This window comes from Vidua chalybeata, chromosome 19 (genome assembly GCF_026979565.1).
Source record: "Vidua chalybeata isolate OUT-0048 chromosome 19, bVidCha1 merged haplotype, whole genome shotgun sequence".
Taxonomy (NCBI): Eukaryota; Metazoa; Chordata; class Aves; order Passeriformes; family Viduidae; genus Vidua; species Vidua chalybeata.
This window is the reverse complement of record NC_071548.1, coordinates 9,675,527-9,698,248: the sequence shown is the minus strand read 5'-3', so window position 1 is coordinate 9,698,248 and position 22,722 is coordinate 9,675,527. Positions and strand designations below refer to the sequence as shown.

The 22,722-nt window shown below is 47.1% G+C and overlaps 2 protein-coding genes and 1 long non-coding RNA gene across 3 annotated transcripts in view; 1 reads left to right on the top strand and 2 right to left on the bottom strand.

Annotated features, from left to right (window-relative positions):
* Nucleotides 1-626: 626 nt before the first annotated feature.
* Nucleotides 627-10,504, bottom strand: CACNG1 (calcium voltage-gated channel auxiliary subunit gamma 1). The gene is made up of 4 exons (XM_053960284.1): nucleotides 10,188-10,504; nucleotides 4,553-4,627; nucleotides 2,276-2,413; nucleotides 627-1,561 (listed from the first exon to the last, which is right to left on the bottom strand). Exons 1-4 carry the CDS (start codon nucleotides 10,426-10,428, stop codon nucleotides 1,335-1,337), a joined length of 681 nt encoding a protein of 226 aa, XP_053816259.1. The 5' UTR covers nucleotides 10,429-10,504; the 3' UTR covers nucleotides 627-1,334.
* A 4,062-nt stretch (nucleotides 10,505-14,566) lies between these two features.
* The window catches only part of CACNG4 (calcium voltage-gated channel auxiliary subunit gamma 4), a 43,446-nt gene continuing 35,290 nt past the window's right edge, over nucleotides 14,567-22,722 (bottom strand). The window contains exons 3-4 of the mRNA XM_053960279.1: nucleotides 19,706-19,846; nucleotides 14,567-18,898 (exon numbers count right to left, since the gene is read on the bottom strand). Of these exons, the coding sequence (XP_053816254.1) occupies nucleotides 18,360-18,898; nucleotides 19,706-19,846 (680 nt within the window). The 3' untranslated portion in view covers nucleotides 14,567-18,359. The remainder of the gene's footprint in view (nucleotides 18,899-19,705; nucleotides 19,847-22,722) is intronic.
* Nucleotides 21,514-22,722, top strand: part of LOC128797575 (uncharacterized) — a 32,262-nt gene continuing 31,053 nt past the window's right edge. The window contains exon 1 of the long non-coding RNA XR_008434181.1: nucleotides 21,514-21,707. This is a non-coding gene — a long non-coding RNA (uncharacterized LOC128797575). The remainder of the gene's footprint in view (nucleotides 21,708-22,722) is intronic.

Genomic DNA, 22,722 nt, shown 5'->3' with positions numbered 1-22,722 from the left:
AAATGCTGAGCAGATTCTGAAAATTGAACTGTAAAAAAAAAAAATAAAAGAAGAAACACCCTGCCTCTTGGTGCTGGGGGACCGTGAGGGTGAAAAGGGCTTGCCTGGAGGGGCTGGGTGAGGGTGTGGGGCTGGGGGACCCCAGGGCTGCTGATGGTTGGATTGGGGGACCCCCCAGCCCCCAAAGTGCTTCAGGCAGCTGTGGCAGAGCCCTGGAGGCTCTCAGCAACAAAGCAGCGCCCGCAGCATCCCCCAGCCCTGCCCGGGCTCTGTGATTCTGCAGCAGCAGCGAGGGAGGCACCGCCAGGGCGCTCTCAGGGCTGCCTCTCCCGGCTCCTTCAGGCAGAATCCTTTCCCTCTCGGCAGCTGTTCTGAAGGATTTTTCCTGAGATGTAGCTTTGTGTACACAAGTGCAGTGAGCAAAGCAGGGTGCTCTTAAAAAGCTCGTTCACGGGGAAGAAACGAGAGCTCCATGCAGCAAACAGCACCCAGCACTGCTCTGCTGTCCTGGACCTGGCAGGATCTGATGGGCCAAGTGATTCATCCATCAAAATGATTTTCCAGAAGATCATGCTACCAGAAAATTATGCTTTTTATTAAAGGGAAATATCACTCTTCATGTTCTGTACTTCTTGGCTTTGCCACTGAAGTTTAAGCAAAACACAAGACTCTGTTTTGTGGGGTTTTATGGTTGATATAAAAGAATGGAACTGCAGGGTGTAAATTTGGAGGGAGGATTTTTATCCCAATGCTACGCAAAGTTCTGTTTTGTTTTTTATCAAATGTTAACATTTTAATAGAAAGCATAAGGATCTCCAACTTACCCTGGGGGAACAAGCTAACCCTTCTGAGGGAAGGAGTGTGGCATAAATGGGGACGTTGATTCCCCACAGAGTCTCTCTCTGACCAAGTAAGGTATAAAAACCTGATATCCCTCATGGATCTATGCCCAACTGCACCAAACATCTTCCCCATGACAAAGCTGTCTCCTCTGTGGCCCAAGCTGTCTCAGACACACATTTCCCCTCCACTGCATCAGCACAGGGCAACCCCAAATTGGTACAGAGCAGTGCCATTTGCAGGCACCCATGGTGGCGTTGACTGGTCTTTCTGCTTTCTTAAAAAAAGAAAAGAAAGAATCAAAAAAGAGAGAAAAAAGAAAGGAAAACAAAGAGAGGGAAAGAAAAAGAAAGCAATGATTGCAATCGAACATGCCTTGGTTCAGTAATGACTCACTTGATGGAGAGCACATTGTGTAGTGAGACCCAGACGTTTTAAAAAATACAAATATTTTCAGAACAATTTCTGGATATTTTTCATGGGTGCAGGGAACATCAGTGCTCGGGTTCTGCATCCATGCAGGTCTCCCAGGGGTTCTGGGGGAAGCGGGGCAGCGCGATGAGGAGGAGGGCGATGCCGCAGACGAAGAGCAGCACGAAGGAGGCACAGGCACAGGCGAAGGACCAGGAGTAACTGTACTTGATCCAGGCTGTCTCCTTGCTGTCAATCATCCTCTTCACGGATTGTCTCATGACTTCAACAGAGATGATGATGCAGAGACCTGAAGGAAGATAGGAGCAGTGGGTTGAATAACCAGCTGTCAATTTTTCATCCCTAATTAACCGCCTCATCTGTTGTTTTGCATACAGGAACTGCAGTGAGATTCACAGGTGAGTCACTGACTTCAGTGTTTGAAGGAACCAGTGCTCAGAGCTGCCAGGAGCTCTGCCATAACTGAGGTCAGCCACTGACTTGTTGAGTGTGATCTTTTAGGCAGTCTTGGATGGGAAATTCAAAGTGGGGGAGGAATAATTGCATTCCCTGGGGATCTTTTTCAGAGGTTGAGGAAGATTTTATATTGAGGTGACAATTTGCACCTCTGTCTTTCGCTCATTGTGGCCTGTCAAAGTATTCCTGGCTCATGTACAAGTGCAGTCTTTGTGTGTTTGGGAGACATTCGTGTATTTTGAGCCTGGATCAGCAGTTTTGTTGGTTTGAATCTTAATAAATGAGATAGAATATTGTGTGTCCCTGGTTCTGACTGGGACTGACAGTGAATATATTAGAAGGGAGTGAATATACTTTTAAAGGGGGGTTGAAGAAAACACAGACCAGCTGGACGTTCTCACACCACGCAGGGACCTGCAGTCTGTGGCCAGGAAGAAAATGCTTGCAGGGCATTTTTTGAAGTGTCTCTGTCCCTTTGGGATCTATCTTAAGTTTCTCTGTGTTGTCCTATAAATGAGCACAGAAATGTGAGCAGCCCTGTCCGTACCTGCGAAGGTGTAGAACATGGATGCTGGCTTCAGCAGATAATCCCTCTTCTTCCTGAAGGACAGGAGCACACAGATCGTCCCAATGATGGCAAAGCCAACGCTGAAGATGGCAATGGCTGCAGCTGAGATGCTGTATTCTGCCAAAGGGAAAAAAAACACCCAAAAATGACACAGTGTGCACATTTTGAGCCCGCTGCCATCAGCTGTGGGACGTTGCAGTAGCTCACTCTGAGAAATACGTGCACCCCTGATGCTAGGGAGAGGTGGTTTTGGTGAATTATTTCCCTCAAGTGAAAATGGGGGCAAGTATTGGCCATGTATCTTTTGAATGTGAAGGGTATAAAAGCAGAGCAGAAGGGGAAAACACTTTCTGAACACACCCTGAGGTAGCCCAGGGCACCTTTGCTCACCAGCCCACCTGTATGGGGCTGCTGGAGCTGCTTTGGCTCTACCGTGGAAATGTTCTTGCCAAAGCCTTGCTGGGCTCCGTGCTCTCGTCCCTTGCATCACCCCACACTCTGCTCCCAGAGTAAATAGGCAGCTCTCTGCTGCTTTTATTCTGTGCTTTCTGCAGAGCCCTGGCCCGTGCACGGTGCTGCTGCTGTCCCAGTGCACGGAGAGCTGAGTGCTCCGTGGGCCCAGCACACCAATGGGCACAGCAGGCTAGGGGTGAAGTGTTTGCACAGCTCATTTTTTATTCCTTTGCCTTTACAACAGTGATTTCCAGCTCTGTAAAAACCCAGCTTCTTCAGGACACGGGATTAAACCCTCCCCAAAAGTCCTGGTTTTTGTAAGCCCTGTGCTGGACACTTCCCCAGCCCAGCACTGCTCAGGGCCTGGGTGGAGGGGGAGAGTCGCTAATTGAGTAATTCAGGCCTTCATTTGCATGTTGTGTTCGTTTTCAGATTGGTTTAATGTTTAACACATGTAGCCATGCATGGACATCACAGTGCCTGATGATATTTGCTTTTCAAGCCATTAAAAAAAATATCTCCCAGGCAAAATCATGAAGAATTTTTTTGCCAGTTACTAATTAGCTACCATCCAAATGAGCTATTTCTGCAAAGGGGAACAGCAGATCACTCTTTGTTCTCACTGCTTTTCATATCACTGTTTTATTATCATTTTCTAAATGTTTCTCTTTTCTCTGTGCTGGAACTGCCTGAAAGTGTTCGTTTCATTGTAAAGTCTTTTGCTGGGCTTAAGATTTTCTTTTTGCCCCAAAGAAAAGAAGTTCTTCCTGTTGGTGTTTTTTTTTTTTTTTTTTTTTTTTTTTTTTTTTTTTTTTTTTTTTTTTCTCCTGAAGAAGAAGTTCTTCCTGGTTTTTTTCTGCATTGCCCTGAAGGCATTGGGTGCATTTTGAAGATCAGGTGGCTGGATCAGATAGCAGAGAAGTGAGCAAAAGCAGGTGACTCAGATATATGCTTTTCTGCCTAGTTAAAATTCCTGCCTTTCCTGTCTTAGGAAGCTACTTTTTTAGGAAACCTATCTTCAGGGTTTTCCACCATTACAATTTCCACTAGAAGCAAAGCAGAGTAATACATGCAATGTATCCAATGGCTCACATTTTCCACAGTAAATATGTTGTGTTGCAAACTATGAAGGAGTTTGTCCCCAGAGAGAGGATGAGAAAGAGAAAGGACCATGTAAGGGGAGCCCTCAAAATATTTGGATTTATTAATGATGTGAAATTTGTCCATGGAAGACAATTTTGCTGTAAACACTGACAGTTCATGTCTTTGCAGGATCCCTGTTCCTTCCATTCATCGATTGCTCTATTTTTTAACGTGACTTTAATATAAAATCAATATGAACCATAAAATTCCTAATGGTCTTCAGAGAGCCTCTGCACTTCTTTTCGGGTCAAGACTCTGCTTGGGGTATGTTTTATTCATTTAGGTTTTATTAATATCTTCCCCTTCAATGGCAAAGGCTGAGTGTCATGGATAGTGCCAATGTTGTAAAGTCATTTTTATCCTGGAAGGACTTTTTGCAATTTTCCTGGGTATTGACATTGTTATATATTTGTGGGACAACTTATGTAAAATCATGTTTATGGGTGTGATCATATATAAAAATAATTGTCCCCAGGAAGCTGGGATTTAACCTTGTCCAGGGCATTTTCCACATTTTTCCCAGCTGATGGTGCTTGTTAGAAATCCTGCATCTTTCACTGAAATCAACAATGAGCCCTCATTTTGGGGACCCCTTTTCCTTAGATCTCGTGTGCCCATCACTTCATACAACATTAGGAAAATATTCTTTTGGAATTGTACCTTTCTGGGTGGTCACTTCAAATATCTCTGAGGTCTCTCCTGGAGTGAAGTGCTTGAAGTAGGAGCAGTTGTGGTCTGAAAGAGAAAAGAAAATTCAATTTCGTGTTCTTGGAAACCTCTGATAAAATGTAGTAAGACTGAATTAGCTTTTTATTGATGTACCAAGCTTGCAGTGGTTTTGAGGCTCCCTACCCTTGGTGATACCAAGGAACTGGGTTGGATCTGATTTCCTTGGGAGCAGATGAGGACACCAGACCCAGCACAGACACGGCTGGAGCCCCTCTGATACCTTTTGTATCCCTCTCAGAGCTGATTGCTCTCCTGTTTGAAATATGAATTACAGATGATTTTTCTCTTTCTGTCTTTGGCCATCACTCATTTCTGCCTCTCAGTGTTGCAGCATTTCCTGGGAATGGGCCCTGCCCTGCCCACAGCTGAGCTGGCAGCTCCCTTCCCTCAGCAACCCACACCATCGGGGTGTGGTGACCTTGGAGTGCAGGCAGGGAGGATGGAGTGTCCTCACCCACCTTTCCCTTCTGGCTCTTCCCTTCTGCAGCTCACAGATCCTGTGTGGCACTGGCGGGGGGTTGCTGCATGCAGGAGGTTTGCTGATCTGGGGGTCCCAGAGATGAGGCTGCTGCAATGCAGCAAAGCACATGGTGTTTTACTAAAATAGGGATGCTAAGAGCTTTTTTTTTTTTTTTTTTTTTGGCTGTCAGTAAAAAAAGAACAAAGCAAAAAAGACCGAAGCTTTTTGAAGCCCAAGCAGTTGCCCAGGGAAGGGAAGGCTGCATGAGCCAAGGGCAAAGAGGGTATCATGCCAGGCATTATCCAAGTTTGATCAGCCTATTAAGTTAATTTGATAGGACAGCAGAGTTAGATAGAGGGAGCTTTATGAAGTTCCTGTCTCTGGACTGCACATGAGCACAGTGCCAGGTACGGGGTGTTTGTAGGGGGGTGGAGAAGCAAGCAGGGATCAGGACTGTGGGGCAGCGGGGTATGGGGATGAGGGAAGTTGCTAGCTGGGTCTCTCGAGGGCCACAACCCTGTTTGCTCCTCAGCCTGGCGAGGGTCAGCCGGGGCAGCAATGTCACTGCTGCCAGCAGACACAGAGACTTCAGCCCCGGCCCCCGGCGGGACGGGAAGGCTCTGGGGAGAACCTGCTGACTCGGGGCTTTGGCAGCAGCAGGGTAAGGGTGGAGGGTGTTCTTGCTATTTATAACTGATTTAATTGAGGCTTTGGAGGGGTGTGGAGCTGGGAGAACAGTTGCTCACCAGGAATTTGGCTGGAAGGGTGCACTGGTGGGGACATGCTGAGCAGCACCAGCCCCGACCCCGCCGTCCTGCTGAGCTGGGCTGGCTGGGGGGACACACTCAGCACCTGCCCCAGCACCCCTGCAGCACCCAGGGGGCTCCCAGTGGCCCAGGAAACAGAGCCAAGGCTGCCTGAAACACAAAAATAGGGGCCCCTTCCCTTAGGGGCATCTCTTCTGTTAAGTAACCAAGTTAGCACCAGCTTCCAGAAGATGCTGCGAGGAAGCCTGGGAGAAGTTGTGGCCCTCTCCACATCCAGGCTGGGACAGGCTGCTCCAGCACAGGGTGAAGCCTGAGCCAGGCTGGGTGCAGGAGCATGCAGGGACTGCTGTGGGTTTCTGCCTGTGAGCATTTCAGTGGTTCCTTGCATCATTAATTTCTCTGGCAGAAGATCCCTGTGCTCTACCTGTTGGTTCTTGTGGGTTTTTTTTCTGTCACGTAAATGCTGGCTGCTGGAGTTGGTGACTCAGGGAGGATTTATTTTCCCTCTCCCAGGAGATAGGTAATTGCAAAGCAGCGTTTTTAGGCCTGCTAGGGGAAGATTCCTTGGAGAGACTCTTATCTACTTAAGTTTATAAGCTGACTTTTATTTCATCTGCAGATTCTCCTTGCTGGAGACAAGGTTAATGTTTAGCTCTGGAATCTCCTGACCTACTCTTTATTATCCTTGCAAATCACTGGAAGAAATACATTTGAACTTAGCCCTCAGTGACTCTGTGAATTTTGGGCCTTAAAGCAGTGGTTGTGTGCCTCCACCAGCAACTCAGTTGGTGGCAGAGGCTGAGCACTGTGTCTGGGACACTATTTTGGGATTGTTTGGTTGAGCTTTTAATGAATTCTCTAAAAATCCTGAACTCAAAGGAGGCCCCCAGGCGTGCAGTACAAAGGTGGGGTGGTGGGAGCACAGCACAGCTCTGTGTCCACTGCAGGGGAACCAAACCAGGCCAGTCCATCCTCCATCCTCATAAACCTTTCAGAGGTGGACTTGTCTGCAGGAGATGGAGCTACCTCTGTCCCTTATGGCCCTTAGCAAAGCTCTGCCAGTGTATGATAAAAGGGGTCATCACACAAGTGGGTTGGTGTTTTTGGAAAATACACTTGTGGGAAAATAGAGCTAGATTTGTTTTGGTGAAATGCTGAATTGTTTCCAGTTTGAAGATGCTCCCATGCTCTCTTGAGCTGGGGATATTTGTTTCAACAAGTGTGTTATTCAGCAGAACTGAGGCACTGCAATGACTCTGGTGCCACCACGAAAAAGAGAAAAGCCCATTTATGTCACAGCACGTTCACCTATCAGACAGGATTTACACTGGGGCCGATAATGGATGGACACTGTGGCAATCTTCCTTTCTCTCCACCCCAGCTGCATTATCTCTGCCACAAGGTCATCCCAGTGTGCTGATGGGGACAGTCCAGGGGCTCTGTGGTTGCACAAACTTCAGGGTTGTAATGTGGTTTATCACAGAGTGTCCTCACCCCTCCAAGACACCCCCTCACAGCCTTCCTGCTCCCTTCCCTTCAGATCCATCACTCCTGGATGAAGCCATGGGATGCAGAAGTGCAATCCCACTGAACTGTGGTTGAACCTTGGGGAGCTGCAATCTGGAGACTTTGTGAGGGAAAGAAAGGCTGGAAAGACCATGAGATGATCAGGCCATGCAGAGTTTCAGGTGGCAGCTGTCCCTTGTAAGCATTGGAGTGACAGGCTGGGAAAGGGCTGGAGCCCACCTTGCTCTGGAGCCCGAGACGGGCAGAGCACGGGGAGTTTGTGGCAGGGTGGGTGGTTGGAAAATCCTGGGTTTTGTGTGGGGTTTCCACTTGTGATGAGTTTGGGAGACAGGACCTTAGAGGATGTGTTGAGGTGAGGGCTGAGCCGTGGAAGGGGCCAGGCCTTGGGCTCTGACCTGGCTGATGAAGCCTTTGACACACACGGAGTTTTGGAGATGGTCTCTCCAAGCAGTTTCATTTCACACCTGTCTTGCAGGGTGAGTCTCGTGTGACAGGGAACAGAGCCCTGCTGACAGCCCATTTGCTCGAGCACTCCTCCTCTCCAGTTGCCTGTGCTCAGGTTCCTGTATTTACAAGGACCTGTTTAAGCTCTTGAACACCCCTGCTGCTGCCCAGGAGCCACTCTTCAGGACAGCACCAGCACCAGAGTTATGGGCAGTGACACTGAGCTGGCAGTAAAATGCCCCAGTGCCCACTGACCACAGTTAAAAATGTCTCAGTATTAATCTGAATTTGCCTGGTTTTAACAACCATCTCCCTGATATTTTTATTTGTTACAGCAGGATGCTGAACCCTTTTCAATTTGTCAACGCCCTCGGATGGGTGCTGTAAAATTTTAAACCTCTGCCTAAATCACAGCCCTGCTTTGTGGACTGCGAGCCAAGTCATCCTCCCCACTCTGCACTGTGCTGAGCTCAAAACCTAATAAATAACGTTAATCATGCCATCCATTTCCTCCACAGGGAGTGACTGGTAAATGGTTATTAATTCAGTGATAAATTCTGATGCCTCTTTCCCAGTCCTGGCAGTAATGTCTGGTTATATCTCATGATTTTCAGGAAAAGCAGCGCCTGCATCTGCTCTTTTACTGCGCGTTTGTTCATTCACATTTTCTTGGCTGCTGCAGGTTTCACAACCCTGGTGTTTCCCTGCCGACATCCCTTCCCAGAAGTGTGAAATCAATCGAGCAGGAGCCGTGCGGCCGCAGCCTCACTCAGCAGCCCCAGCCCCGGGGCTCTTCTCCCCTCCCCTTGCTCCGATCCTTTCCCGGCTAAAGCAGGGATGAAGGTATTTATGTTATAATTGAGGTGCGAATTTCACCCTCTGGAACGTGGTTACCATGCAGGCTGTCATCCGAACTCCTAAATATCTTTAAGAATTGGGTGAACCAGCTCTGGTGTGGGGGGCAGCCCAGCCCCTCCGCAATTCCCAGTTACTCTGTGCCTGGCGGAATGCGGCGCTGGGATGTGATTCAACGTCTGTGCAAGCACATGCTGATGTCTGTCAAAGATAGTGGCTGCTTTCCTGTGCCCTGCCTGCGAATCTGCTTTGTGCAGACAGCTGGATATTTATGAGTTTTATATTTACCCCACGGTCGTGCAGTTTTGCTGTTTATCCACCAATTTCTATTGTTTTTCCTTTTGTGGGAGTTCTCTGTGCGTGGGGGAAGGCGTGCAGCGAGGGATACGTCTCTAGGCACGTAAGTACCTTGCTGAGAGACATTAAGCATATGGATGACACACTCCCAAGTTTGGTTAGAGGCAGATCCACATGCTGAGGCTCAGCTCCTCTCTTCACAACATGTAATTTGGCCAAAGAGATAAAGAATTGCAGTAATACAGGCAATATAGAGTCAGCCCAAGCAGGAAGATTTTTCACAGGAAATTTTCAAATATGTGTTAACATATATTTCATTTCAAGCAGTGAGTCTAACACGAAGGCAATCCTGTTATTTCTGTTCTGGAAAGCATCCAGTACCCTCTAAGCCTTCTAAAAAAGCAGCGTGGCTCAGTCACAGAGGGAGCGTATTAGAGCAAACAGCGCGGATGTTGCTGACTTGGCAATCAGCAAAAACATAATGAGCTCCTTTAACCATGGGAATGGAGCAGCCTTCCCGGAAAGCTGCCGTGCCCACTGCCCTCCCCATCGATTGAACTGGAGGTGGAGACGTGTGTGGGAGCAGGTGCCTCTGGTGAGAGGTGAGGAGGCTCTCTATGTCCTTGAGAAATTGATTCAATCTCCATTTATGACTCTTTTTTTTCTGGAAGTTGACAAAGCACCCTGCAGGTCCTCTCCCTCCTTGCCCTGAGGAATGGCTGTTATTGGAGCAGCTCAGAGATAACCTAGTGCCCACCGTGGATGGGCTGTTCCTCCGGGATTATATGGATCTGGAAATCCTAAAGATCCAGCTGTGTTTGGTGGACCTGTAAATCCTCTCTCTTGCCCGCTGCTGTCAACATGTCTGTAGGACCCTTGGCTGGGGTTCATCAAGATTCCCTCCATCCCAGTCTCCCTTTGTGATTCCCGCTGTGCCCAATCCTCCTCCCCTTCTCCCCACCACTGTCACTGCTGCACGGGAGACTCAAATATGGTCACAAACAGACCCAGGCAACAGAGCAAAGCAACCCCAGCAGGAGCTGGCAACGAGGTGTGTGTGTTTGCACGCCAACACGAAAACAGCCCAATGCACCCCATCCCAAACTCAGTGCCCGTTTTCCTTCTGCCGTGAGGGACATGGAGCCTGTTTTCCTTTGCCATGTCCTCCAACCTCCTAAGCAAAGCCTGCTGTGAGTCCTGGTGCGTGTTCACGTACCTCCTGGCAGGCTGATGGGCCCACAGCTCTTCTCTTTGGGACCTTGCTCCTGCATGAAAATGCGCTTGGTGCAGAGTCTCCAGAGCCCGAAATGCGCCGCCTCGCAGGCGGTGGTGTTTTCCTCCACGCTGGGGCTGAGCACGGCCCAGTGGTCAGTCACTACGGCCGCGAAGAGCAGCGAGATGCCCACCAGGATCACGGAGAACGTCAGCCGGACCTTCAGGGGTTTGCTCTCGTCCATCTCGCTCCGGACCGGCGCTCCCAGCGGAGCGCGGCGGGGGATTCGCGAGGGCTCCCGAAATCCTGGCGCATCTGAGTGCCTGGAAATGTCAGCCCCGGGCCGCGGGCAGCTGCTGGGCTGTGTCAGGAGGCTCCCGACGCACAGCTCAGCTTTCGGCCCCGTCCCACCCGGTTCGTTTTGGATTCCCACGCCCGGCCGGGCGGGCGCTCGCCGGAGTGGCTGCACCGCCGCGCAGGGGCTGAGATCTCTTCACTTGCAGCATGCCCAGAAATAGGCATTAATAGGATGATTAACTTTTCAGCGAGGTTATAAAAACATCTGTGTTTATAACAGTGCTAGGCCTGAGTGCAGACTGATCCTAAACAGCATAATAGCCCTGGAGCCCTGTCACCCCATGCCTGCGGCTCGCAGGAGCTCAGAGGTGGACCTGCCTCCAGAGCCCAGAACTGTGGCAGAGAGTGATAAAATAAGCCAGCTAGTTTATGTCTATTTTATTGTTTATTTTTATCATAGTTATTTTTATTCTAAGCTTTTATTATAATATTTTTTAATTAACCTGAACTGTTCTGAGTTGTTGCGGGCTTTTTGTGGGTTCCAGTTGTCGTTGTTGTTGTTGTTTTTTTTTGTTTGTTTGTTTTTTTTTGTTGTTTTTTTCTTTTTCTAATGCAATACCTCTCAAATACTTGTTTGCTTTCCTATCAACCAGGTTCCCCTTGATGCCTGCAGTAGCTCCAGCAGCCACCCAACACATCCATTCTTCTCTCCAGAAGTGACTTCTCTCTTAAGCCCAGGTTGCTGGAGCTGGGCCAGCCTCTCTCCTTCCCTTTGATATTTCAGCTGACTGTAAAGCCAATTTGATGGTAATGTCAATGCAGAGGCCACTGTGGAGGTGACATTACAATTGTGATGTCAAACTGAGGAGGGTGACAGTACCTGAATGTTAAAATAATGGTTAAAAAAAACGCCAGTGGAAAGCTGCAAATATCATTGTGTCAAGATAATGTCAGAGCTACTCCAGTCCTGCTTTATTAACACTCCAGTTTGATGTCAAAATAAAGGTGCAGAGGTGTCAGCTCAGGTTGATGAGGACTATGTGGAGCAAGGAATTAAAGTGTAGGGAAAGGGAGAGAAAATAAAGTGTAAATTCAAAAACTTACACTTAAAACTTAGTAAGTAAGTAACTGAAGTAAAATAAAATAAGCAATTGAAATATAAAAATTGAAACATAAAATAAAATAAGTAATTGAAGTATGACTTGGGTTAACATTACTCTGCTTGATGTGTGACAGGGACGGCTTAGACACCCCTGTGGGGCTGAGGGACATGTGGACACCCAGGATGGCATCTGGAGCCCCATTCTTGCTGGGATGCAGGGACTGTGGGCAGGAGTGAAGGTACCTGGTGCAAAATTGGAGGGGAAGGGGACCAGGGAGGGCAGTGGGGACATGGAGACAGGGACCAGGGACCACAGGCACATCCATGCTGGGGCTGGCAGAGATATTAGAGGCTTCCATTTAAACCAGAACCAAGCGTGAAAGCAGAAGGACCTAAAAGGAGCAGACTTTAAGCCTGAAAAACACATTAAAGATGTAATGCTTTTTCCCTTGAGGTAGACTCTTGTTAAATTTCACTAGACATCAGCTGATCTCAACTTCAATTCCTTGATGCTACAAACTCCACAGGTGGAGCAGAGGGAAGTGGATGTGCGTTTGCAAATGTGGGCACAAAGTGAGGCTCTGGTTGCTGGAACATCAAGTGCTAATGATCCTGCTTTAGACTAATTACAACCTACAAGGACTGCAGGGGTGGGAACTCATTCATTTTTTTCCCCGGTGTTGGTCTTTGTGCCTCTTCCACTGTTGGCAAGAATCACGCTTTTTGTTCTCATTTAGATCCTTCATTCTGGAGAAGTTCTGTGGGTTTGGTTTGGCTTTGAGTTTCCTAATTTCCAGGGAACTGAAGTGAAATCAGAAGTGAATAATTGATCCTTTCCTACTGCTGAGTGGAGCTGGGAGTGTGAACAGGTTTCAGTGAGCCCCAGCATGGGCAGCAGTGGCTTCCCAAGCTCACATTGCTGCAGCTGAGGTGAAACACTCTGTCCAGCCTCCAAAAATGACCTAGAGCTGCCAGCCCATGGAAATAAATGGGGTTTGTGGGTTATTTGTGAGCATTTGGCAAATGCAGAAACAAAACTGATTTCTGGAGGAGCACAGGACTAAAGCAGAGCCTGCAAGTTTTCTGCACATCCAGAAGACCACGATACCTAATCCTCTGGGAATGGTTCCTGCAGCCTCCCTGTGTCAGCTGGTAAATATTCACATTTAAAAATCGATATCACATGAAATATAAACAAACTATTAATGAGGACCTGTTGGAAAGCAGAGAGGGCTGCAATCAGTTGCACTTCAGCAGCAGTGAGTGAGGGACACAATTCTGTTTCTCTTCTGGAGAAAATGCCAGAGGAGGCATCTGAAGCCCAACTACTGTGTTGGTTTTTTTCCCTGGCAGAGGTGGTGACTTGGCTCTGCTCCCCAGCACTTGCACTCTTCTGTATTTCTTCCAGACCAGCCTCAGCGTTTAGCACAAGCAGATTAACCTCACTCTGTGCTTCCCTGCTTGCAGAACAACGCTCTGCAGAAAACCCATCCCAGTCAGAATAACCCAGAGAGGGGGAGGCAGCACCTGCTCTGCTCTCAGCTCAAATGGGAGTTCAGCAAAGAGCTTTGTTCAAACAGGGTCTCCTCAGTACTATTTGGGCTCCCCAGCATGCATTGCCCCAGTGTGGTGAGACCACTGGGATCGGGGTGGGGTCTGCACAGCCAACACCTGGGAATGCCACCAATGGTACCCTCCGAAAGCTCCCCGATTCTGGGGTGGCAATCATGGAACACAAGAGCTAAATGTGTGAGTTTTGGCTGGCTGCTTTATTTTGCAGTAGACTCCCACCCCGCTGTGTGTAGCTGGCCATCCCTGCTGCCCCTGTGAGTGACCCACAGCTCCGAGCTCCCCAAACACCGCGGGCGGTGCCGGCTGTGCCGCTGGGGAAAGCGATCCTGGCTCTGGGGGCACGGCAGTGCCGGCTGAAAGCTGAGCTGGGCTGCAGACAGATGCACAAACTCTCCTTTCTCTTTCAGACACAGGCACTGCCCGTGTCTGTTGGTTCTCTCATTCCAAGGAAATGCCTTTTTTCCACTTTCCGAAGTCTGTCTCTGTTTCCCCCTCCTCAAACATCACTTTTCCCAACACCCCTGTTCACAGCGAGGCAGCCACAGCTCCTGGGGTCACCTTTTACCCATGGACTTACTCATAAATGTGGGAAAAACCTTTATTTATTTCAGTCAAAGGGAAGCAGCTTTGGGCCTGAGCTTTAAATGGCTTCACTACGGCGTGTCAGAGGCGTTTGAAAAGATGAATCCTCTGCCACCCTCCAGACGTGCCAATTCATCGTGAGCCTGGGAGAGGTGGGCAGAGACAGGCAGCCAGTCCTCATCTTTGGAGACAGTCTGGAGGCTGAGGAACTGGGAGGTGAAGTTGAAAGAAGTATTTGAAGAAGGAATCCTGTCTGTGACTGGGGGATGGCTGGGGCTGTCGGGGTGGGGAGAGGCTGCTCAGCTGCTGACCCGCGTTTGGCACCGCTCGTCCCGCCGGGATTTCATGGTGCTCATCAGAGCAGGGCTGTGTGGAGCTGCAGCACCTGGGGCCAGGCTTCCTTCAGGCAAGATGGGAAAGATCAGGGAGAGGAGGACGCTCCAGGTGAGTTCATAAGAAAGCTCAAAAACTGGAGGAACTTAGAACACACTGGGCTGTTTTCCTCAAGGGTGGTTTGCAGTGGCCTCTGGCCACCACAGCAGGCTCAAACTGGCCACTGAGACCCATATGGGACAGGTTTAAGCTGGAAATGAGAAGGTTTTTCTTGATATCCAACCAACTAACCAAAAATATTGTGAAGGTAGCTAATCTTGGAGATTTTGTGGTCTCTGGGACCACAAGAATAATTTTATCTCCTCTGAAATACTGGCACCCAGTAACATGGCCAGCTGCAATCAAACAGTGAAAAACGTGAAAAAATAACCTGAAATCTCAGCTCAGAGAATCTGGAAATTAAAAATCTGTATACCTTTCTCCACACAAAACCAAATACATTTAAAATGGTTTATTTAAAAAGTAAGGATTAAGTACATTATACATGGTTGTGATTATACCAGTAGAACTGAAGCACAGTGGAAATAACACTTTAGAACTGCAGACAGAAATGTAGCCTCAAGGGACATGATATATTAGCCCTTGTGGATATGTGATCCATACAGAGAGAAAAAGAAACAGAAAAATAGGTTATTGTTAGATGTCTGGGCAGCTGAAGTGATTTCTCCTTTTACTCCTATTGTGTATGAGAAACAAGGAAAAAAGAGCTCATGGTATACCTGAAATTTTTGTTTCTTGGAAAATCAAATCTGATCCAATAGCATTTTTTTTTTTTTTTAATTCTGTTGCTACAGTATGTTATATACCAAAAGACTGATTATTGTTAATGATATGGGTTTATGATATCTGCAGGCTTTGCTGGGAAATGGGGCTCATTTGTTCGATGGTGTCCAGGGAAACCAGAGAGATGTGGAAGAACAGATTATTTTTTTAAACTATCACTGAGTGGTTTCAAATCACAATCTAACTCTGTTCAAATAGATCAACCATGGAGCAAGACTGCTCTTGGGCAGGAAAGCTGTAAATTTTTCAGCTTTGTCAGAATCAAAGTTTTTCATGGGAAAGGACGGGGGGGTTGAGTTTTTTTTGTGGTTTTGTTTTTTTGTTTGTTTGTTTGTTTTCTGGAATTGTCAAATGAATTTTTTTTTGTTTTGACTTTGGTTGAACAATTTGCTGCACTGCAACTTAACTGCTGAGTTTTCAGTCGCAGCCCTTGTTCCACAGGACAAAACCTCTGGTCCCTGTTATGTCCAGACGATTTTGTTCCCTGTCCAGACCCCATGAGCATCTCCTGATCCCTACTCTAGCTCCATTTCTTGAAGGTGCCTGCTGGAGAAGGAGCAGATGCTCCAGCTTGGACCAAAACAGGGCGTCACTCCTGGAGAGCTGCTGGACCCAGCCCTGCCCTGGGGGAGGAGGAGGCTCTGGCAAAGAGCAACATCCCAAAACGCTCAGCAAGACTTTCTTTTTTCTGCCAAAAAATACTGCATGTGCCTCTGCAGGTCTGAGCTGGGCTGAAGAAAAACCTTGGACTTTGGAATCAGATGGGTGGTTTGAAGCACATTCACTGGAGAACGACGACTAAAAGAACAAAACCCACGCGCGGAGCAAACCTCACACTGTCCACTTCCAGTTCAAGGTACATGAGTTTAGAGAAACAGCCTATATCTAACTCCTGGTTTGAAAGGGAATGGTTTTATTCTTAATTACAGTAAACACGGATGAGGACTTAGTTCTAACTATTAGTTTTTTAACACAGTGGGAAACAAATAGTTCTGGGAAATTGCACTTGAAAAATACATTGACTATAATTAGATGTAAATTAATTAGCACTTAGTATGACACACTAATGAGACAGAAGGTTGGTTTTTTTTTCATTGCAAACTTCTACTTCTATCATAGCTAATCAAAGTATTTTAATATTACGAAGTCTCAAAAAGTAGGAAATAATTTATTGTTTGAAAGCATAAAGATTCTTGTAAAAAAAACCTTTCATCAAGAACTTTAATAATTTTAGAACCCTTTTATGTTGTCCTAGCCGAAAAGTAGGTAAAAAAGTTTTCTTTTCTGCCTCTGTTTGAATTTTTTTAAAAAGCTTGTGTAACATCTTTCTCCATAGTGTGTTGATACAGAAAGTAGCACAACATTTTCTAGTTTTAAATCGTTCCCATCGCTCCATTCGCTTTAGCTCTCAGAGTTCAGAGGTTTGAAAAAAGGATCCCAGCGGAGTTTTAACCTGAATGGAAACTCTTAATGAGCAGGGATGAAGGCTCCAACCCACCCCTGCCAAAATAACGATGTGGCTGTGCCAGGCTGAGGGCCAGGCAGAGCTTAACAGTGACTAGGGGAAGACTGTCGCTTAAAATTGAGAATTGTGTCTTGGTTCTTGCAAGGAGAGAGGCTTGAGTGGGTTTCTCTGGGGGGAGAGGGGGTTCAACTTCCTTTTTGGGATGTTAAGGCAGCTTCTCCAGGATTTCCCTGGAGGACTTGGTTCCACTAGCTGAAAGCCTCATATCCAAACCACCACTGAGTCTCTGGCCCTGGGGCCATCATAGGATAAATTAAGACTAAAGAGGTTTTAACAGTTTGGCTGAGATCTCCCACTACCAGTGACCCAAACTTTCCAAATTATGGATTTTTTTTCTTGTCACCACTTGTCTAGTGTTCTAGCAGAGATTTTCTGGACAAAGATGATGGGGATATTCAAAGGAATCTACAGGAATTAGATGCTCCTCTCTCACTGCATCTAATTCATCTGAGGGGAATCGGGCACCTCATTCTCATATGGCTTGGTCGAGTGGTCACTAAAATCAGCATGAGTACTATTAAATTAAATTACCTTTGAGTCAGGCCATCAAGCTTTGAGATCCAAGCCTAAGTATAAAAATTGAAAGCAGGAATTTATAAGAAAAGAAAATAATATTTCGGACTCTTTTAGAAACATACAGAAGCAAAGGGTACAAATTAGTTCCCTCCTTACGTGATGCATAGAGTTTGCTGTGGGCTCTCTGCACGTAAGTAGATGCATCATTACAAAATAAATTAAATTAGGTCGAACCACCATTTCCATCTAGAAGCAACTATACCTTGCACCATGCGGCACTTAATTCATAATAAAAAGAGTTTAATAAATATCTCATAAACGGTGAAATTTTTTTCCTTTTTTTTTTTTTTTTTTCTTTTTTTTTGTTCTGTTTTAAAAAATACAAAGTTGTCATCTGCTCTGTTAACACTCGGCTCCCGTCGCTGTGGGAAGTTTCGCCAGTCCGGGCGCGTTCTCTTCTCGTTGCTCAGAGATCTCCGTTTCCAGTAGCGTTAGTGTTGCACTTGTGAAGCGTAAGGAAAGCAGGAGCGCGGTGGCGGGGGAGCGGCGGCTCAGCCCTGCTCCCTGCCGCGCTCGGGGAAGTCTCCAGGGGCTCCTGACAGCACTCAGCACCTTGCCGGATCAGGCACTAGGGCTCGTCAAAATGAGAATTCAAGTTTTCTAAACGTTAGGCAAGAAATGACACTTGCAAATAGGCTCAAGTCCCACCTACTTTAATCTTTTTCCCTTTCTAGGTGTTTCAAGACGCACCCACCCTCTGCTCCTTGGCCTGTGTTGCCCCAAGGGATGCCTTACCCCAGGAATGGGAGACCCCCTTCCCACCCCATCAGAGAGTCTGTAATGCTCAGTACGTGGGTGCTCTATGGTTTCAGTGGCACAGGTCAGTTTTAGAAAGTGTTGCCTTCAAAAATATTTTCTTTTTTTTTTTCCTTTTTTCTTTTTTTTTTATTTTGAAAGAGGCAAAGCTTACGCCGTGTTGAAGGAAAGTGGCTCACTTGATGAGTAGCTCATTTTCATCCTTGGGCTTGGTTATAAATTATATTTGCAAGTTTGTATTAAGGGATCTCAATATTAGAAAAAAAAAGTACAACAAATTTTCTGTAATCCTTTAAAACACACTGGTGGCCAGTCCTTTGCAGTTTCTCTAAGACTGTGTACACACTACAAAAGTGCAGGAACATGAACTGCCTTCATCTTGTGACACCAAGAACGGAAATAAACAAACTCCAAATAGCTTCAAAAAAAGCTACGAGCGTGTAAATATCTTTATGTTGGTCCAGAGGATCTCCACTTGCTACCTCAACACATGCCACAATTAAAGAGGTGAGAGGGTATTTTAACATCGCTCCTGACAGATCCATTCTGTTTGGGCATCTCTTCAAAAAGCACGAGGAAGGAAGGTGCTTCAAACCGGTGTTGTTCTCCTGTTGACCATGTTGACGTGGAGTCCTTCCTTAAATTCCTTCTGGAGGAAGTTGTGGACCTGCAGGAAACTGGCTTCTTGGTCTGCGTTGTAGCTGGCAGCCGTGGTAACCTTCAAAGGCTCCCTGGAAAGGGTGTACATGGAAATTTCGTTCATGGGGATGGTGCCTGCTATCTTCATGCCAACTGGAGAAATGTCCCTGGATGGAGAAGGCTCCGTGGAGCGGGAGCTGGATCTGGATCTCCGCCTCCTGTACCTATAGCTTGGCATCCTGGCATAAGGAGAACTGGAAGAAGTCTTAAGGAATTCCCTCTTGGTCTTAAACCTCAGCTCTTTGTTCTTCTCAATATAAATGTTCACAGCCAGAACACCTATGGTTTCGGCCACAATAAAAGACAAGGCTCCAAAATAAAAAGACCAGCCATAGTTGTAATGGTTCTTTTTGTCCTCATCTCGCTTGTCACTTGGGTCACCTGCATTGCTCGAGATGTAGACAATGATCCCTATGATATTACTTAGACCTGGAGGAAGAAAAACATAAATCAGTGTTTATGTGGCTGGGGAGGTAAGACTCAAGCCACGTAACTTTCTGGACCTGAATGGTTCTAAGACTGGGACAAGGAAATTTTGTTACATTTATTTACTCTTACATTTATGTCAAGGACTCATTTATTCCTGAAAAACAACCAATAGATCAACATATGGATCACATGTGCTCACATTGATCCCAAAATACTCAGCAGGACTTTTTCCCATCTCTTCATTGCCACAGTGGAAAAGCAGCAGCTTGTGAGAGCTTGCTAATATTGTGAGGGGGGTTCTAACATCCAGAAGAATGATAAAAATACATTTGGAGCTTAGGGCTATGGCTGTTCACCTTGATCAAAATAAGTTCTCTTCCACCTTGCTGAATTTTCATCTAAATGCTGCATGCTTAATCCAGGCTGCAGGGAGAGCTATGAACAATGGGGCTGACTCTCTCAGATGTTTCTAGTGTGAAAAACGGGCTCACCTATCGGAGGTGAATGTTTTCTGCCTTCATATTAAAAAAAAAAAGGCCCTAGGTATAAGGGATGCCTGATTCATCTAATGTTTAATACATTTTAAATAGTGTAAAACAGGCTTGTTACTGAAATTCGCTTCCTTCTGCAGGAAAACCAAAAGCTTTTCTAGAATATACTTATTGTGGGGCTTCAAGAGCATAATTTTGTCTTGAGAAATTTGCCTGCTGTGGTGTTGTTAATGCCCTCAGCCCAGGAAAGGGATGCAGGGAAAGCACTGCTGAAAACAGCAGCACTTCTTAAGAACTCAATTTAAACACAACATACCTGCTGCCACAAAGAGAATCCCAGCACTGAGAATAATGTTGTTTTTGCTGTTGTAAATCCTTCCTGCTCCGACACAGAGTCCTCCCAGCAACAGCAAAATTGTGCTTAGGATGGGGAACACGCTGGAGGCACGGACGATGCCTGCAGGGAGACAGGGAGGAAGGGAATATAGAGCAATCATTTTGGGTGCCTCCTCCAGTGCAAGTGTGGAGATCAGAGTCTCAAAAGCCCTGTTTTTTTCCTAAAATTGTTAAGAAGAATGATTTAATAGAACCAGAGAATTGTTAAGGTTGAAAAAGACCTTTAAGATCATCAAATCCAACAGTGAAACCAGCACTTCCACCATGCTTACCACTAAACCATATTCTTGAGTGCCAGCCACATCCACACATTTTTTGAACATACTCAGGGACACCTGTCCCAGTGCTTCATAACCCTTTCAGCAAATAAATTTTTCCTAATATCTAACTTATTATATTCTTTATTCCTTTTTGCTAGAATTTGCACTGATTCTGCATTTCTGGGCATGCTTTTAGGACGACAAAGCCACGAGGTGGCCAGTGTGACACAGACTCTCAACTGAGTGGCTTCAGCCTTTTGAGCTTTCTGCCAGGAAGTCCAGCATTATTGGCATTTTCTGATGCCACCGTGTGCAGAATATTTCTGGCAAAGCATGAGATAAGTGACAGTAAGACCCAGCACCATGCAGGGAGTAGCAGTGAAAAATTCATGAGCTGGCTATGAACCCTACAACGTTTGGGACAGCTGGCGCAGACGAATCTGTTCCGTGGTGCACACACAAGGTGAGCAAATTACAGCTCTTGAAGTCAGCAGCATCCACGTTGCCAGCAAGCACAGCTAATAACCCCTTTTTCTTTTGCTGGATATTAAGGACATTGAAACCTTTCAGATTTCTAAGGAAGGAATTTTAACAAGTGTGTCTTAGATGTTTGTGTTTAGTTTCCCGACAGCAAAGTAGTCATTTAAAATTCTGCATGCTTCAGTCCATTCATCAGCATATTAAACCCCCCACAAAAATATTAAAATATCACTTCAAGCCAGCTTTCAAAGTCGGGTCACAACAAGACAGAGCAGCAATCGACTGGGAAGTGGCAGGGAGGGAACAAAAGGGCTGAGAAAAAATAAACAAACATGAGAAGAGAGATGTCTGTATTGTAAAAACCAAAGGGGTAAAAGATGGCAGGGGTTCCTGAAAGGCAGAGTGAGGAACCGAGTTTTATTGCTGTAGAGAGAGGATTTATTTTTTGAAGAAGGGGAGATAAGGTGCTGAACACTGCTGTGGAGAATGGGATCACCCTGAAGCTGGGGAAAGGCGAGGGCACGGAGGGCAGCCCTGCCACAGCGAGGGGTGCCAGGCTGGGGGGATCCCAAGGCGAGGGAGAGTCAGAGGCTGCTGTCACAGCAGCATGGAAGCCCCTCAGCAGACTGGGAGGCCGCGGGCACCCCGGGGCTGAGTGAGCGGAGAGGAGCAAACGCCATCTGGGCCGCTGCGGTGCCGTGATGCGGGTGCATCCTCCTGGCTGACGCGCACGGCCAGCGGCGCCCGTTTCCCCGCGAGAAACGGGCAGATGTTCCAGCTGCTGCTTTCTCATTTTGCTCTCGATGGCCGCGGCGTTCCCGACCCAGTGAATCTCTTCCTGACGATTCCCCTGGTAAGTGGTGGCAGAGCTCCCAGTGGCTGCGGGAGGGACGGGGCGGGGGCTCCGCACCGGCATCGCTCCCTGCGCCCCGCACGGCCCCCGCTCCGCCCGGGCCTCGCAGGGACGGTGCGGACACAACCCCAAAAAGACAGCGCCTGCCTGGGAAGCTCCTGCCTCTATCGATCTGCAGCGGGGAGAAAAGTCCATCCTTTCCCAAAGTGGCAGCGTCGCTGCACGTGTCCTTCACAGATGGGGCAGTTTCCAGCCGGATCTGAAGCCGGGCCAGGCGGGTGCATTGCTATTCAGACAGCGTCTCGCAGGAGCTGCCAAACCCAACTGATGTGAGTGGCTGTAAGGTTTCTTTCTGCTCAAAGCCTGTTGAGAGGTGAGAGCCTGTTCCCTTGGCCTGGGTGTATCCCCACGTGTGTGGTATGAATTAACAGCACTTTGGCTTTTGGGTCAGTTTTTTTCAGTCAGTTAGAAATTGTTAGATTCAAAGTCAGTCTCTGCTGCTGGACTTTAAGGCACCCCAAATCTCTGTCTGTTTTTGTGCCCTGGCTAAAGGCTTAAAATCGCCTCTGGCCTGCCCTTCCTGGTTATTGTTTCCTGCACTTTATGGTCATGCTATTTATAATGATTTCAGTTAAATCAAAGAGCTTTCCCAAAATGTTTCAGTGATATCATTGGAAGGAACTTGTCAGATGTATCAAATTTAGGGGGAAGGTTGTTTTATTTGTACTAATAATCTTCAGAGATAATTTTTCTATAGTAGGTAATTAATGCAAAGAGAAACAAAACACACAGTGTTCTCTTCCTGAAAAATTCCACAGTATATTTTTTTCTTACAATGTGTACTTTTAGCTCTGAAATTTCAAAGGAAGCTCATAAGGTACCACGTAGGATTTACATATGTCTCCTGATACTGGTAATAAAGTGACAGCACATCAGAAAACATTAAGGCAATCTGGTTTTTGCTTTCTCCCTGGCTTTTCTCCCGCCCTTGTTTACCGTCCTGTCGGTTTGCATCGCCTGCTGTGCACCGCTATGTGTGGTGACACCTTCGGTGCAGCCGCGGCGCTGCTCCTCCCCATGGGGCTGCAAGCCCTGCTCGGCTCGGGCTTTTAATCTCCAGAAAGGCAGGAGCCGAGAAATGGCTTTGAAAAGAGGATGCTGTAACATGCAGGGAGGAAGGGCATGAAAGTGTAGAGATGCCCCTGAAGCAGGGTGCTCCTGCTCAGAGCCCCGACATCCCCAGCGCACAGCGAGGGTGAGATCCCCCTTCTGCAAAGGGAGAGGCGCCCGTGCTTCGTGCGGTGCTGGATGGGAGCAGCTCGGGTTTTGTGTGCTCAGAGGGAT

Excerpts from the sequence above, each read along its gene's own strand:
- CACNG1 (XM_053960284.1), bottom strand. The coding sequence starts at position 10,428 with ATGGACGAGAGCAAACCCCTGAAGGTCCGGCTGACGTTCTCCGTGATC. Across the intron at positions 2,414-4,552 it reads TGAAGTGACCACCCAGAAAG|AATACAGCATCTCAGCTGCA; the intron begins GTACAATTCCAA and ends TCCCTTTGGCAG. Across the intron at positions 1,562-2,275 it reads CATGTTCTACACCTTCGCAG|GTCTCTGCATCATCATCTCT; the intron begins GTACGGACAGGG and ends ATCTTCCTTCAG.